Source organism: Fimicolochytrium jonesii (genome assembly GCF_025526975.1).
Source record: "Fimicolochytrium jonesii strain JEL569 chromosome Unknown EV422scaffold_1, whole genome shotgun sequence".
Taxonomy (NCBI): domain Eukaryota; kingdom Fungi; phylum Chytridiomycota; class Chytridiomycetes; order Spizellomycetales; family Powellomycetaceae; genus Fimicolochytrium; species Fimicolochytrium jonesii.
In genome coordinates, this window is record NW_026515668.1 from 1,028,274 (window position 1) to 1,043,425 (window position 15,152).

The following is a 15,152-nucleotide window of genomic DNA, read 5'->3' on the forward strand; positions in this document are numbered from 1 at the left end:
GCGAAATTTTTGGGTCGGAGCGCGCGTCCCCACATCTTTTTCGAGAAGTGCAGGATTCCGAAACTTTTTTTGAACGTTTTGACAGTGACTGACAGCGGGGCTGGACATGAGAACACGGACCGAGGTGGGCGCTTACGTAAGAGTTTTCTGGGAAACTCTTACGTAATACATTGAACAACCTGATAACCCCACCAAAGCACACTATTCGCACTTTTTCCTGACCTTCCCTCCCGGTCGCAAAATGTGTAAATACATGCCATCCAATTCCATAGAAAAGAAAGGCTATGGAACAGAGTACACAAACAACTTGCCAAGCTATGGAATCTGGAACCCTCCATCTCTGCATAGCCACACTGCATACCACAAGCGATCCGCTAGGTGGTCCGCATCTCCGAAACCTAGATGCAGCTCCAACGTGTCACTGCAAGTACGAGACGAAGGCAAATGATCCCCTTCATGCTGAGCGATATCCACAACTATCCTGTCCTTCAGCGGCAGTGCACGGCTTGACGTCCAGAAGAACAGCAGGTCCCGCAGAGACATGCCCCTTCTAGGTGCAGTGAGCGCCATGCGAAACCATCCCTTCACTAGTTCTGTCTTTTCCTCTTTACGGCGATCAACAATGGGAGGCAAATACACAATCTTCTGGAACAGCTGGTCGACATCCAGACGCCAATTGAATAGATGAAACAATACCGCGCATGGCGTGCCAGAGACGAAGTCGCCGACCGAAGCGATCCCTTCCTTGTTCTGATGGGTGGCTGGGCGACAACAGGTGTACAAGACATGTTTGGTTAGATCTTGAGCAAAAGCGACGGGCTTGTCCGATTCCGCTTCAATGGGGTAACCAAAATGCTGGCACAACGTGGTGACTCTGGAGGTATGGCAAGGGGGGGGGGGAGGGGGGGAGAGGAGTCGTTCATGTCAATACACCACGACCACAAGAAGGAAAAGGAAAGATACAGAATAGCAGCGGGCAACGCACTCTTCCTCGACTTTTGCTGTCTTTTGTGCAGGAGTCAACGCGGGGCCTGAGTCGATCGCCATGTCGTCCATCCGGTAGTCCGTAAGAACCTTCACAACCCATCCAAGGGATCGGTTGAAACGTGATATCATCTTCGGTGATATAAACCGGCAGGACATTTCATTTTCCGGATGACAGAGAACATTGATCAGGATGGGTGAGAGGGTCTCTGGAAACACATTGCCGTGCAATGCAGAGTGAGCCAACAATCGCCCGAACCCCCTGAAGTCCAGGTTTGCTGCCGGGATGCCGGACACCGGAAGGAAGCACTGTGCACCTTCCCAGTGAGGGTCGCTTTCTACAGTGAAAGTCTTGATGGCAATCTGGAAAGCTTCCTTGGTGAGACCGCCCCCGATGTGAAACCCCGCATCCACGCCGTCCTCGCCCACGAAATTGAACGATGACTTAAACGTGGCGTTCTTTACGCCCGCGCACCAGGCCCAGACGGCATCCGCCACTGAATTCTTTATTCGACCATTCGGGAGCGTTACCAATTCACTATGAGTTACTATAAAGTGTTGAAAAATGGCACTTGTCAGTTCGACTCCACCCAAAGGACAGCGAAGACCCATTCTGATTACGCACTGTTAACCGTCATGTCCACATCCCTGTCTTTGTTCAACCCATTGAGACGGTCACAGAAATGATTATACAAATCCTGATAAGACCAAGGGTCCTGTCCAGGCAGACATTGCATGCAACGACCTTCGTCGCTGAGGTCCTTGGCGGTTGACTCTGCGATGCTCCCAGAAAACAGGTCTTCTGCATCACGCGTATGGTAGAAAGGGAAACGGGTCTTGTCTCGGGTGGAGGGCACTGCGGGCGCGCCGCTACTGGGTTCACGGGCCAGCAGTTCATTTGGTTTCGGCGTCGGTAAGATCAGATCATAAGATTCAGGCGTCTTAACGTACTTCGAGGCGTCGGCAGGGAGGGATGGCTGTGTGACCCGTCGCTTGGTCTGCAATCTTGTCCCATACGTGTGGCGCATGCCGGCACTGCCAGCAAATCCACCGAAGACGGACTGTGTATCCTGGACGGTGCCGCTGGACGTCGCTGGCACACTCCTTTGTTCCACCGTGTTGGGACACCGAGCATATGCCTCTGAAATGCGCTGTTGCGCTAGGTCGATGACAGCGAGTGACACCTCGTTAGGAAAGTGCCCCCGGGCGAACCCCATGCCTGGAAAGCATAACCAATTCTGGTAAGCCATTGCAACTGCGTGTGCACCGCCGTCATCTACACATCTTGCGCCGTTCCCGACATCCATCAGGTCCTGAAGAAACTGGAGAGCGCCCTCTCTTCCCTTCTTGTAAAAACGCAAATCTTTGTCTGTCTTGTCGTAGTAGCCGGTTTGCTCCTTAAGAAACATGCTTAAACACTGGTCGACCGGTAGTCTCTCGAAGGGCCTTGCGTTCTCCTCCGCTATCTTTCGTCTGACTTCCTCCAAGGTTGGAGGCGATGGGATTAAAAATGCATCATCAGGAGGTGAAGACAAACAAGCAGGCACGAGATGAGCTAGTTTTGGGAAAGCATCATCCGGAGGTGAAGGTGAACGAGCAGGCACATAAAGAGGTATGTTTGGGAATGCCAGACCTGGAGGTGAAGGCGAAGGAGCAGGCACGATATCTCCAGCTAACGGCGGAGCTCCCGGTTAGGCGATTCCCGTAGGTAGGCCAGGTGGGGGTTTCCTAGGGGAGATGTTCCATGTGCCACTTTTCGGCCCACGCAGGGCTTCAGACGTCTCCGTTTCGTCCTCTGGCAATCCCCCCTTTCCCTTTTCATATATGGCCCCAGCCCTGCTGCGGCCCACGGCGGGGATAATGCCTTGCATCATGTTAGTGAAGTCAGCCGTCTCACCATCCGAGTCCGACTCAATGGGAGGCCCCATGGCAGCGCTCTTGACAGGATCAGACTGAATGTTGTTGTCTGGAGGGGGGGCACCGAAGTATCAGTAGAGGGGCGGGAGAGTGTATTTTGAGTACAGCGACATACAGTGCATAATCTCAAAGGCTTCCGGAATCTTCTTTGTCCGAAGGGATTTCTTATCGTGAAGAATGGCATCCCGGATCTCCATATGGATGAAGGCGTACTGGAACGCCTCTCGATCGCCCCACACGGAGCAATGGGGTTGAACCCAAATCCCTTTGTCTATCTTCTTCGCATATTCCCAGAAAATGTCCCACTTAACATCGTTTGGCTGCCAGCCGAGCGGACTGATATTCTGATGCCTGCGTTGTGAGAATTCCAATGCCCAAGGGGAATCTGGAAGATGGCGAAACACTGCACTGGTAGCGCCGTATATCTCGTTGTGTCCCCATCCCTTGCCTTCCGCTTTTTGGCTTTCGGTCGCCCCTTCTCGTCCCTGCTCAATGTCAAGCCAATGTCAAAGTAAGCAGGTGAAAGGAAAGCTAGGCCCGCACATGTCTCCAGAGACATTAAAGTTCATACGCTGAAGGGTTGTGGTCCACATGCGGTGCTCTTTTGGTGTGCCACGTGTTCGTTACTACCGCCACTCGGTCTGGCTGATGCTTAGGCTCCCACATCGTTTTCCCTGAAGACTTATGACAACTGCTTCTCCACAATACGGTGGAGTGGGACTTTCCGTAAAATCCAAATTTGGGTGAGGAGCGTAGGACACCGGAGTACTGGCAGGCGTTGGTGGCAACGCCAGACCTGCGTGACTGGGTCGTGGTCCGTGGTTTGTCGCGTATTGCTGAAGCTCGGAGATGCGAGGAGTCAAAAGCATGGGCAAAAGCCCACTCAACGGCGTTTCTATGCCTCCCATAGCTCTTGGGGGACGGGTTGAGGTCGGACTAGCGTAGTGATCTGTGGAATCCACGTGTCCAGTGGGCCGAAAGCCCGCTTGGCTTTTTGCCTGAGCCAATGCCTGGACTTGAGCGGCGTAAAGGGGTCCGGTCGTCCTCATGGCAGCTTGGAGTTCCGCAATGGTGAAAGGTAAAGCAGCCGCCATCGCCGGCCCTAGCGGTGGGCGTTGCTTCAATACCTCGAGCCATACTTCGACGGGGAATGGGTTTACACCAGCTTTGCAGTTTTCGAGCGCTGAGTCGCCATTGTCGACGAGGATGACCCCGGCGCAAACCTGGACGTCTTTTTCGGTCAGTGGCATCGCGGTACCGGATGCAGTAAAAATATATGGCAGGTATCGAAAACGGCACCGTTTGTGATGCCGAAAAAGGACCTCATCGAAAAAGTGGAAGTTGAGGTGAAAGAAAAGGATCGCACACGTGATATCGATTATCCACATATTGCGACGGGTCCTCTCCTAATATGGTCCTAAGTAAAGGATTGTTACGGGAAAGTAGAGCATGCACACACAGCAGTCGAGGGCCCGGGCAAGCGGGAATTCAGAGTCCTCATGAAGAGACGGAGACACGAAGGCTTGCGTTATATGTCCGATGTGCACCCTGAGGGTGGTGGCTCACCGTCGGCGTCGAAAACTTCCGCCCTTCACTTTGGAGGCATACCAGGTGACCCTCGGGAGCGAGAGACCTACCTAGCAGAGGGACAACGGTCGGAGTTGGAGGAGGAGCGCAATTCGCTGCCACCGATGTACATTCAAGACAACAGACACAGGCGCCAACGATTTCAGAAGCGGCGTAAAAATATCCTGAAGAAGGTGCGTCCTGGCCACTCTGTAAGGGGGACGGAACGCCAGTTTAATGACCAGACTTTGTGGAGCAGGTCCGCGAATTGGAGGAAATGACTGGTGCGCACGTATGGACAGTGTTGGTCAGCGAAGATGGGGTTAAGATCGATGTTCATGCGTTGTCCGCTTTCGAGATAATGAACGATGACACCACCCGGTCGTGTTTACTGCAACTCGTTCACAAGAGGCTACGATGGAAGCAACGGGACGTTGCTCACAGCACTGCGAGGGCGTAGGGAGTTCCGTTACATCCATAGCACATGGTAAACGGTAACGGCCTGCCGAAACACAGACAGGCGAGAGCTGAAGCCGGTGGGAGCCATTGTCATGCTAGAAAGCAGCACAGATCACTAGTCGTACTCGGCCCCGCTCCGTCATACGCAATGGCCGTAAGATCACACCTGAGGAAGCCTGTGGCCACCGTCCCGGTTCAGACAAAGAACTATCCGATTCGGTTGTACATAGGACGAAGCAATTTTTTTTGGGTGCGCTGGCATCCCAGTTCTTAAATTCATCGGCGTCCGCAAAGGGCAGATGTTAAATATGTGTTGCAAGTTATCATGTAAAACCAGTTCGTACAAAGTGTGTGAACAGAGCTTTTCAAGTAACAGTACCAAAGCGAATCCGGGTCACAAATTGAGTGGCTAGCATTCGAACAGCCCCTCCTTGCAAAAAGGAATGGGGCGGATATGTACCAGAATTTGCCATTTCGCTAAGAGATCTCTTTTGTTTACGTACAGAAGCGCATGCTCGCAGGATACCTAATATATGTGAACCCCAACTGCCTAACTACGTGGTACTGCCTAAACTGGCGGAAACAGCTGCCTACATTGTTGGTAAGCATAAGCGTGATTTCCATCATGTGGATATTTCAAGACTGCGGATAATGAATTCAGCCGATAACTTTCTCGAGACGTTCTCAGGTACGCGGCGTGCCCAGCGTGAAGGGGTTGATGCCCCACTGTGGGAGATCGCGAATGTTTCAGCTACTTAGCGCTGCTATGTCGCTTGACGCTATTGTAAAAATTTGACTTGCTGAGAGCCTTGCTAATGTGAAGCAATGCATTTGCGTCTGCCGCCGGGAAGTCCGTAATACGGCCCCGCACCTTGGTCAACTCGGTTGTGACAACGACGCCATCAAAAAGGCGTAGTGACTGCCCTTCCGTGCAAGGTCCGTCATGTTCTTGACGACATCCTGTATGACCTCATCCATTCTTCTTTCCGCAGCCAGGGAGATGGAGGGCCAGTCGGGGTTGATATCCCCATGAGAGGAGATGGAGGGCGTGACAGGCCCCAGTAGCGGAAGGTGTTGTGGGGGTGGGGGCCTCTGTGGGAGCCTGTCCGTAAGGCCGGCATGCTCCACAAGCGTGTATAAAAGCTCAGGTCTCCCTCTGAGGTACAGTTTGAGCCAATCCGACACCTCATTCTTCTTCGGGGGACGACTGTTGATTTGCTCGTATAGCTCTACAAGGCTGCTCTTGAACTCTGTCCAACTGATGAACACGTTAAGGAGAGCGACCCGCCTGCTGGCTTGCGCTGTCGCGAACATTTTCATCGAGAGCGTAAGATTCTTCTCGGCCACTGTCGGGGGGTCAGCCGTTGGGGTTGATACCCCGGTGATTGGAACCCTTAAATAACTCTCCTGATCGGTGCCCGTATACTGGTCCAGACCCAAGATGAGCAAGTGTGCAGTGGTATCCAGCGTCATGATGGCCCCCGCTCCTCGGTAATATTCGCGCAGACCTGCGGCGATATCATCTGGTGTCTTCGGCTGTCCTGATGGACGGCGAGAGATGATGCCTGCTGTCGAGGACGTGACATCCCATGCTTTGCGGGCTGCGTTGGCAAAATAGCCGCTGGCTGGTTCGCGATCTTCTGCGATGGCCACAATAATACTCTGGGACATTGTCGCGTCTAATTCTGGCGCAACTTGCGAGACGGGCCGCACACTGGAGTATGAGATAGGGCTGACATCCCCTTGTTGCAAGTGGTGTTGATGGATTATAGACCGTGTGTTGTCTACCGGTTCAGGTGTAAGCACCTCCGTTGTCACGCTTGTGCGGGAGACAGTTCGTCCATCTGCGTCTTGTTCTTCGATGATCTCCGTTTTGCGCAGGTAGGGCCAAGGTCCGTCACTCGAATCCGACACAGAGGCACCGGATTCGCTGCTGGCATGCCTCGAGGGGGTGAGGTCGTTGTTCGGGGCGCCAGGCGGAACGTAATCATTGGTGGCCATATCAGATGCGTCTTCATCGGGCTGGAAGGTCTGGCTGGGGTTGATACCCACATACTTGTAGGAGGGGATATCGTTTTCGGGAGATACATCCATCTCAGGGGTGTATCCTCGATGGAACAGGGGATCATCCATGTGTTTTTGTCCGTGGCCTTCGCCTCCGATGCCGCTATCGCATCGGAAAGAGCACTGGTCGCTCTTGCTGGGGTTGATATCCACATCATGTTCGATGTGAATATCGTTCCCGTCGCAGACCTCCATCCCGTCCATCCCATCGTTGTCATCGCTCTTGCTAGGGTTGATATCCTCATCATTCTCAATGTGAATATCGTTCCCGTTGCAGACGTCCATCCCGTCCAGCCCATCGTCGTCGTGAGCGAGGGCGTGTTGGATGGGCAGAGGGAGGGCGTGTTGGGTGGGCAGAGGGAGGGGGTGTTGGGTGGGCAGAGCGACGGCGTGTTGGGTGGGCAGAGCCGTTGCGTTGGCGATTTGCAGAGGCCGAACTCGCCTTGACGCCCGGTTACGCTCTCGAATCTGCATAAGTCAGAAAGAGGTTAGAAAAAACATACTCTCACGCCTCAAAGCCACACCCCTTCTGTCTCTTACCCGCCTTGGCGTATAATAGCGTTGCCTGAGGTACGGAAAGGATCCATTCCCCTGTACTCAACCACTTTGCCACGCGTCGCAGGCATTATGGTTGCTGTTACACAGGAAAGAAAGGACGTAGTTGTTACTGATAACCGGCCGTGACATATTCCCTTTTGTGAAAGGGCTCGGGACTCAGCAAGTTGATACGGGTTTGGTTCCTTGCGAGAGGGACGCTGTTGGTAGAGCCGTTGTTGGTGGGTATCGGAAAAGGGTGGTCGTTGTCCCGCTGTGATTTGCGAGAGGGACGTTGTTGGTGGAGCCGTTGTTGTTGGGTATCGGAAAAGGGTGGAAGTTGTCCAGTTGTGGTTTCAGGGGTTTGCGAGAGGGAAGCTTTTAATACAGCCGTTGTTGTTGAGTACCGGAAAAGGGTGGAAGTTGTCCAGCTGTGGTTTCTGGGCCTGGAAGGGAAGCAGATGCGATATGTGTGGAGAGAAACAGATGCGATATTCAGTCCCTTTCCCCCGCTCCCAGCTTCCTTGTGACGCCTAAAACCGGAAGAAAGGGGATGCATGCATGTGACAGTGTAACGTCAGAGGAAACGTAGACGATATTGGGCCCTTCTGAGGGGGCTGAGAGCAGTGTATTGTAGTGAAGAAAAAGTAAGAAGCACTTTGCAGCGGCCGCTCGACTGACAGCTTTATATATGGGCTGCCAGTGGGGCTTGCGTGGCTTCAGTGAGGCTTGGCGCCTTATGTAATGTATCAACGAGAGGTCGGGTGGCCAGCCCGGGTCTCAGATCAAGTAGAAGTAAAGAGATATAATATGAAATACAAGTGAAGATGAGATATCCCCGACACCTCCCTCAGATCCTGAGGAGGGCGCCGAATAAATAAGAGGTGAACTGCGAGGGATATGTGAAGAAAGGGAGAGCTCATATTCATTTTAAAGTGTTGACGCACTCGTTCATTTAATAGTGTTGACGCACTGTGTGATGTGTGTGTTTGAGGCAAAGGCGTCCCTAAGCCAACGTCGTGTGTGATGTGTGTGTGTGTAAGGTCGGTTCTTGCGTCGCCGCGCGTGATGTGATGTAGTTTACATTGCTATTGTCAGCGGTGTGATTGATAGTGAGCGGTTCTTGCGGCGTCGCGCGTGTGATGTGATATGAGATGCTCTATGCTGTTTGTCTCCGTATCCACAAAGATTGTGGGTGAGCTTTTCGCCATCGTTTGTAGGCAGGCGTGTAGCGGAGTGCGGATTCGAGTTCCCAAGTAGGGTCAGGATAGCCAAGCCATTTGACTAGAAGATTTCGTACGGCGCGTCGCTCGTCGATGATATCTTCTACAACCCATTCAGGTTGTCCGCGTTCTTCGATTGGTGGAGGAGATTGTGGAACTGCACGTGGCGGATATTGCTCTTCGCGATGTGGTCGTAAAATATCGACGTGAAAGACGGGCCAGATGTCACTGATCTTTGATGGTGATAAATCGAGTTCGTAGGTATCAGGCAGGATGTGCTCCCAATGCGATGATTTTGAATGGTCCGATCCACGTAGCTGAGTATCGAAGTCCTCTCCAAGCGTCCACTTCTACGTTGATTCCTTGTCGATTTAGATCGACGAGGTCGCCAATTTTGTATGCGATTGGCGGCGTTTGACCTTTGTCGTGTTGACGTGCAAATTGATCTTGCGATCTCTGAAGGTTTTCGCGTACGATACGGGCAATTTCTTCCTGCCCTTTCTTGAAGAGTTCGATTTCGTTTCGATCTACAGCTCGAAGTTTGAGTTCTTGTCCTTCGAGTGTTGGATTCCAACTTGAGAGGATTGGAGAGCGTCCGAGATCTACTTCGAATGTCGATAAACCTTCATATTCCTCCCTTGGAGCGGTGTTGTATGCGAAATCATACTCTTGTAGCTTCTCCACCCAATTGGCTTGTCTTCTGCTCAAATGAGGTTGTGTTTGGATGAATTCAAGTCCCTTGTGATCGCTAAAACATTGGAAGTAACGACCGATGAGATATGGTCGGTTGGCGACCAACATCTTGACAAGAGCTAAGAGCTCCTGTTCAAGCGTAGGATATCGAGTTTCTGCGTCCTTCTTCTTTCTAGAAAAGAAGACCACAGGCCGGAGCCGAGGTAACTTCTTCCATTCTCCGACGAGAGTAGGCAGATTCGTAGGGATTGCTTCATCGCCAGAAGGTTGTCCAATCCAGCCAGCGATAGCGTAGCCTGATGAGTCGGTATAGACGTAAATCAGCTTGGTTTCATCGATTGTTGCTAGCGTAGATGCATTGATCAACGCTTCTTTCAAATTTTGAAATGCCTCTTGTTGCCCAGGACCCCATCGAAATTTGACTTTCGAAGATTGAATACTTGATAGGGGCAGAGCAATGTCCGAATAACCTTGTACGAAGTTGAGGAAGTAATTCGTGAACCCGAGAAAGCTTTGGACTCCTTTTGTTGACTTTGGAGTAGCCCAATCATTGATAGCTTAGATTTTCGAGGGCGCGATGCGAACACCATGTCTTCCGACAATATGTCCACACCATTCAAGTTCTTCTTTAGCCCATACGCACTTTGAAGGCTTGATGAAAAGGGCGTGTTCTTCAAGTTTCTTCAGGATACGATCGACGTGTTCCCGATGTTCGGCTAAGGTCTTCCAGAAAATGAAAATGTTGTCCAGGTAGGTAGCGAGGAATTCGTTGTAATCTTTATGGAAGATCTTATTCATAAGACATTGAAATGAGGCAGGTGCGTTGGTAAGCCCGAATGGCATAACCAAATACTCGAAATGTCCGAAGCGAGTTCGTGTTGCCGTTTTTTCTCGATGTTGTTTTCGGATAAGAAGACGATGGTATGCTTCTCGAATATCGAAAAGCGTAAACCATTTACAACCTTGAATCCGATCCCTCATTTCACGAATATTGGGTAAAGGAGTGCGATCTTTCTTGGTGACGGCGTTGAGACCTTGGTAGTCCCAACAGATGCGTAATCCGCCATCTTTCTTTTTCGCAAAGACAACACTAGCTCCCCAGGGACTTGAAAAGTGTTGTATCCATCCTTTTTCGAGCATCGAGGTGATTTGTTTCTTGAGTTCAGCGAGTTCTTCTTTGTTCATGTGCCGAAGAGGTTGCCAAACAGGTTCAGCACCTTCAGTGAGTTCGATCTTGAAATTATCTTCTCCTCGATCAGGGGGTAGACCTTCTGGTTCCTTGAAGAGCGTATTGACGTATTTATTTAGGATATCCTTGAGATGTCCTGGATTTCCTTTAAGCTCTTGAGGAGCGTCTGGTATTTTGTTAAGAGGGAGGCGACAGACCGTGTCTTTTTCAAACTTGTTCCGTGGCCAAGCCTTATTAAATCGCTTGGAAGTCATTTCTATGACTTGAGGATTACGAAGGGCATCGGCTTGAGCGAATCGAGAGACGTAATGAGGTGCGGCTTGTAAAGGACGTGTATCCACAGGTTTGATGATTCGAACAGGTCAAACGGGTCTTTTGTCATAGACCGGATCTCGTTGCACATCGGAGTAAGGATTGTTGTGTTTCGGGATGTATTTGACGTCTTCCCAGTTTCTTGAAGTTCTTCCGCACTTGATGGTGACAGACTGCGGTGCGTTTGGCCTAGGGCCATAATCGGTCCAGCGAAGAATAGGTAAGGTACTCATCGAGAATTGTTCAGCGTAATTAAAGAAACGCCAGAAAGGCATTCCAATAATAGCGTCGTAAGCCAGATTACTGACTAGCCAGGGAAGTTGTCCAACTAAGAAAAGCGACTGAGATTCGAGATCCCATAGATCTAACTTTTCCGACACGACCGTGTCGAGAATCATGTATGATTCTTTGTCGGCCAGCCATATCTACTTCGGTTCGATACGTTTCTTGGGAAACTTGTGCTTTTCGACAAATGTCTTGTCAAGGAATAACCCAGTTGCGCCGCTATCGAAAAGAACACGAGCAAACTTGTTTCCAATGCGACAATGAGAGACCCAGAGTCCAGCAGACAGTGGTCCAAAGGCAGGTTGATCGGTAGGATTGTATGTTGTAGGCCAAGCAGAGCTACCGAGGGGCTCTATCGACCTTGGAAAAAACTCGAAGATTGATTTGTAGTAGTATTCGTGGTATTTGCAGAGTTGACGGCGTCATTGAGAATTTCCGTAATGCGTGACCCAGCATCAACCTGATTGGCTGAACCTTGATTAGGTTGGCAACTGCGCTGCAGAGTTTGAGCGCCACAACCGCGCTCTTGAAAACCGCCGCGTCGGTTCTGGGTTTGCGAGCCTTGCTGTCAATTTTCGGGATTTGACCGGCATCCAACTCTCCAATGTCCCATTTTATTACAAAGGGGACAAGGAGTTGTTGGACGTTGACGAGGAACATGAGTAGTTTGCCATTGTCCACGTTGACAAAAGGGCTGTTGACGTTGGTAGGGACCTTGATCTGTAGTGAGACGACTCACTCCAGGGGGATAGTATGACGTACTGAGGGCATTGAGCCCAAAGGTCATATCATCTAAGTCTTGCTTGAATTCCGTAATTCAAGGATTGGTGTAAGGGGCAAATCGTCCGCCACGACAACCGCCACGACTACCTTGACCGCGGCTGGCTCCACGGCCGCCACAAGCACTCGATGCCGAGGCAATCGAACAAGGGGTATTGGCTTGGTTGCCGTCAGTGACCCCATGAGCTACATGAGCACGACGGGCTGCAGTGATAGCTTGATCGAGAGTGATAGGGGTGTTGATGTTGGTAGTCTGCGAGACTTCGAAGTTCGTAACGGCTTCAACGAGATAATGACCGATTACTGTATTCTTGAGAGGACCGGCCTTGAAGTATCGAATCTGATCGATAAGGGGAATGGTGCCTTGGGTGTTATCGAGACGGTGAGCAGCTTCGAGCTCATTATTGGTGTCTTGAAACTCTTCTCAAGAGAGTCGTCGAGCTTGAGGCCGGAGAGCTTGAGCTCAATAGTATTACGCAAGTTGCGAGGATAAAAGTGAGCGACAAGAGCCTTTTTAAAAGCTGACCAACTTGCGGGAGCGCCGGAGGCGTAAGTCGTATTGTACCACTCGAGGGCAGTACCCTTGAGGTAGGTAGTGAGCGTAGGGGCGTACTCTGCCATAGTAAAGGGTATGGCATTGGCAGCTCCAGTACCGTCTGTTCCAGCTGCTACAGCCGGGACAGTGAGAGACTCGAGAAAGTTGTGGTGAGACGTAACGAACTCTTCGATCTTTTTGGCAGCTTTGGCGCCATCGTATTCGACGAGCTTGTTCTTGCAAGCGTCCATAAGAAGTCTGAAACGTTTGGCTCGTTGGGTTTCTTGAGTAACAGCACGCTCCTGGTTAGCGAAAGCAGCTGCAACAGCCGCAATGATAGCTTGAGTCTGTCTGTCCATTCTTGCTTGTGAACGTGTGTAAGGGCGACGTGCGGTAGAGGGGCGACGTTGACGGTGAATGTCTTGGTGAGGCGGCGGTAGGTGGTGCTACCATGTAACGTCAGAGGAAATGTAGACGATATTGGGCCCTTCTGAGAGGGCTGAGAGCAGTGTATTGTAGTGAAGTAAAAGTAAGAAGCTCTTCGCAGCGGCCGCTCGACTGACAGCTTTATATATGGGCTGCCAGTGGGGCTTGCGTGGCTTCAGTGAGGCTTGGCGCCTTATGTAATGTATCACCGAGAGCTCGGGTGGCCAGCCCGGGTCTCGGATCACGTAGAAGTAAAGAGATATGTAATGAAATACAAGTGAAGATGAGATATCCCCGACATGACAGTCCCCCACTCCGACGAAAACGCGCTGTCGAAATTGGTACTTACGTAAGATTTCTAGGGAGAAACCTTACGTAATGACACCCTTCTCACCTCCCAAGCTTGCATTACCCCTCATGCAGAAACACACGCTTTTCCCCCCTGACAATCTTTATCCCACTTTCACACCACAAAATACGTACCAAGGTGAAGAGGATTTACCAGAACCTTGGCAATCACGCCAGTCGCGGCTCCCGCTGGACCATGCTCACCACACACTTTGTCCCCTGCTTTTTGATCCCCCTGACACAATTCTTCAGAGCTCAGTGGAATAGGTCGCCGTTGCCGACCTACCACCCAACTGCACCATACTGGATGAGCGGCCACGTGGATGGGCAAGTGCCTCTTCGCCGACTGCTTCTGTGCAACCATTCAGCACAGACTGGAGTATACGCACAAGGTCAAGAAGGGGAACAGCCGATACCTTAGCGGATGGGCATTGATGTAAATCTTTCCTACCCACCACTGTATACGTTGATCAGAACAACAAGCAAGATGACCGGGGCGACATGGGTTCGCAACAAACAACTCGGCGTGTAACGGAAATGATAGGATGGGAAATGCAACTGCAAGCGAGTTTACGCAAGTCGTACACATAGCCTATTGTAGTTGCTCTGTAAGAACGTAAAGCAAACCCAACCACCAGCGAATAAGGGCGTATCTCAAACCTGTAGGATGCTGGCGCGCGAACTGTACCGTTGCCGTGCAGGCCCTGAATCACTTCTGTATGTACATACCTTCAAATATCATGTGAGCATTTCTCACCAACCCAACCTGACGGGCGAAGAACCCTCCATCCTGGTGTCAGAAATGTGTTGTGAACTCAAACGCGTTTCCATCAACCCTTGATATCCTAGTTCAGCTTACCCCAACCCTAACACTAGCCTGGCCATTGAAACACATGTACGCCACATGTTCTAGCTCCCAGTCTCCAGCTCAACGGCAATCGCGTTTGGCCCTAAAAACGTTGTCTTTAGACCCCGGGGGATCGATTCTCCGGATTCCCTGCCCATTTTTTTTCCTACCCCTACACAAAACCCCGTTTGACGCAGCTACGCTATATAGGTTTGTGGATAAACTCATGGACAACGAGATCCGTAGTATCGATCATCGATAAGGGGCCTCACTGTGAACCCTCACTGTGAACCTGCCAGTTGGAGACGCATTATGTACATTTAAAGCGGTATCATGTACGCCCTTCCAACTCCAAGTTGATGCAGGGCGATGACAGTCGGAAGCACAGCCACATACAATACCAGCTCCAATGCGAATAGAAAGCATGGCCACTTATATACCTCCGCACGTCGGCCGTAATGAGCTGAGAGGGTACATCAGTGGGTACTTTACAAGTGTCCTCTACAAGCTATGAGACGGGTATGACATAGCACGTATAACTCCACAAGCTATTACGTACGGATGAAAGAGTGAAAGCGGGTGAAACGGGTGAAAGCTCTGTATATGTAGGATCCATGTGAGAGCTATTACGATGCATGTGAAAGCTATTACGATGCATGTGAAACAGTGCTCCACACTGAGTCCACAGGCATTATGCATACGTGCAATTCATGCATGCCATTATGCCATTACATTGTAAGCCGTAATTGGATGTGAGTCACTCTAAGGCAGGCTCTCCACACTTCCTGCCACACTTCCTTTGAAACCTGCCTTGAAACCGCGTCTATAAGCCCGTACACTCCCTATATAAGCCCGTACACTCCCATCCTTCCCCTACCATTCGCCCACACCCCCTTTCTTCCCCAAGCATTCGCCGACCAAGGTACAACTATTCCACAGCCATACGCCGTCTGTATGTATCGTACGCTGTAGGTAAGTGAAGCTGCCACC

At 51.1% G+C, this 15,152-nt stretch overlaps 2 protein-coding genes across 2 annotated transcripts; both read right to left on the bottom strand.

Annotated features, from left to right (window-relative positions):
- Nucleotides 1-315: 315 nt before the first annotated feature.
- EV422DRAFT_502629 (uncharacterized protein) lies at nt 316-4,151 on the bottom strand (the record flags this gene model as incomplete). The annotated part of the gene is made up of 6 exons (XM_053068282.1): nt 316-874; nt 986-1,532; nt 1,610-2,617; nt 2,750-2,950; nt 3,017-3,386; nt 3,663-4,151. 6 exons carry the CDS (start codon nt 4,149-4,151, stop codon nt 316-318), a joined length of 3,174 nt encoding a protein of 1,057 aa, XP_052930146.1.
- Nucleotides 4,152-5,802: 1,651 nt separating this feature from the next.
- EV422DRAFT_502630 (uncharacterized protein) lies at nt 5,803-7,616 on the bottom strand (the record flags this gene model as incomplete). Its single annotated transcript, XM_053068283.1, has 2 exons — nt 5,803-7,458; nt 7,596-7,616. 2 exons carry the CDS (start codon nt 7,614-7,616, stop codon nt 5,803-5,805), a joined length of 1,677 nt encoding a protein of 558 aa, XP_052930147.1.
- Between the last annotated feature and the right edge of the window lie 7,536 nt (nt 7,617-15,152).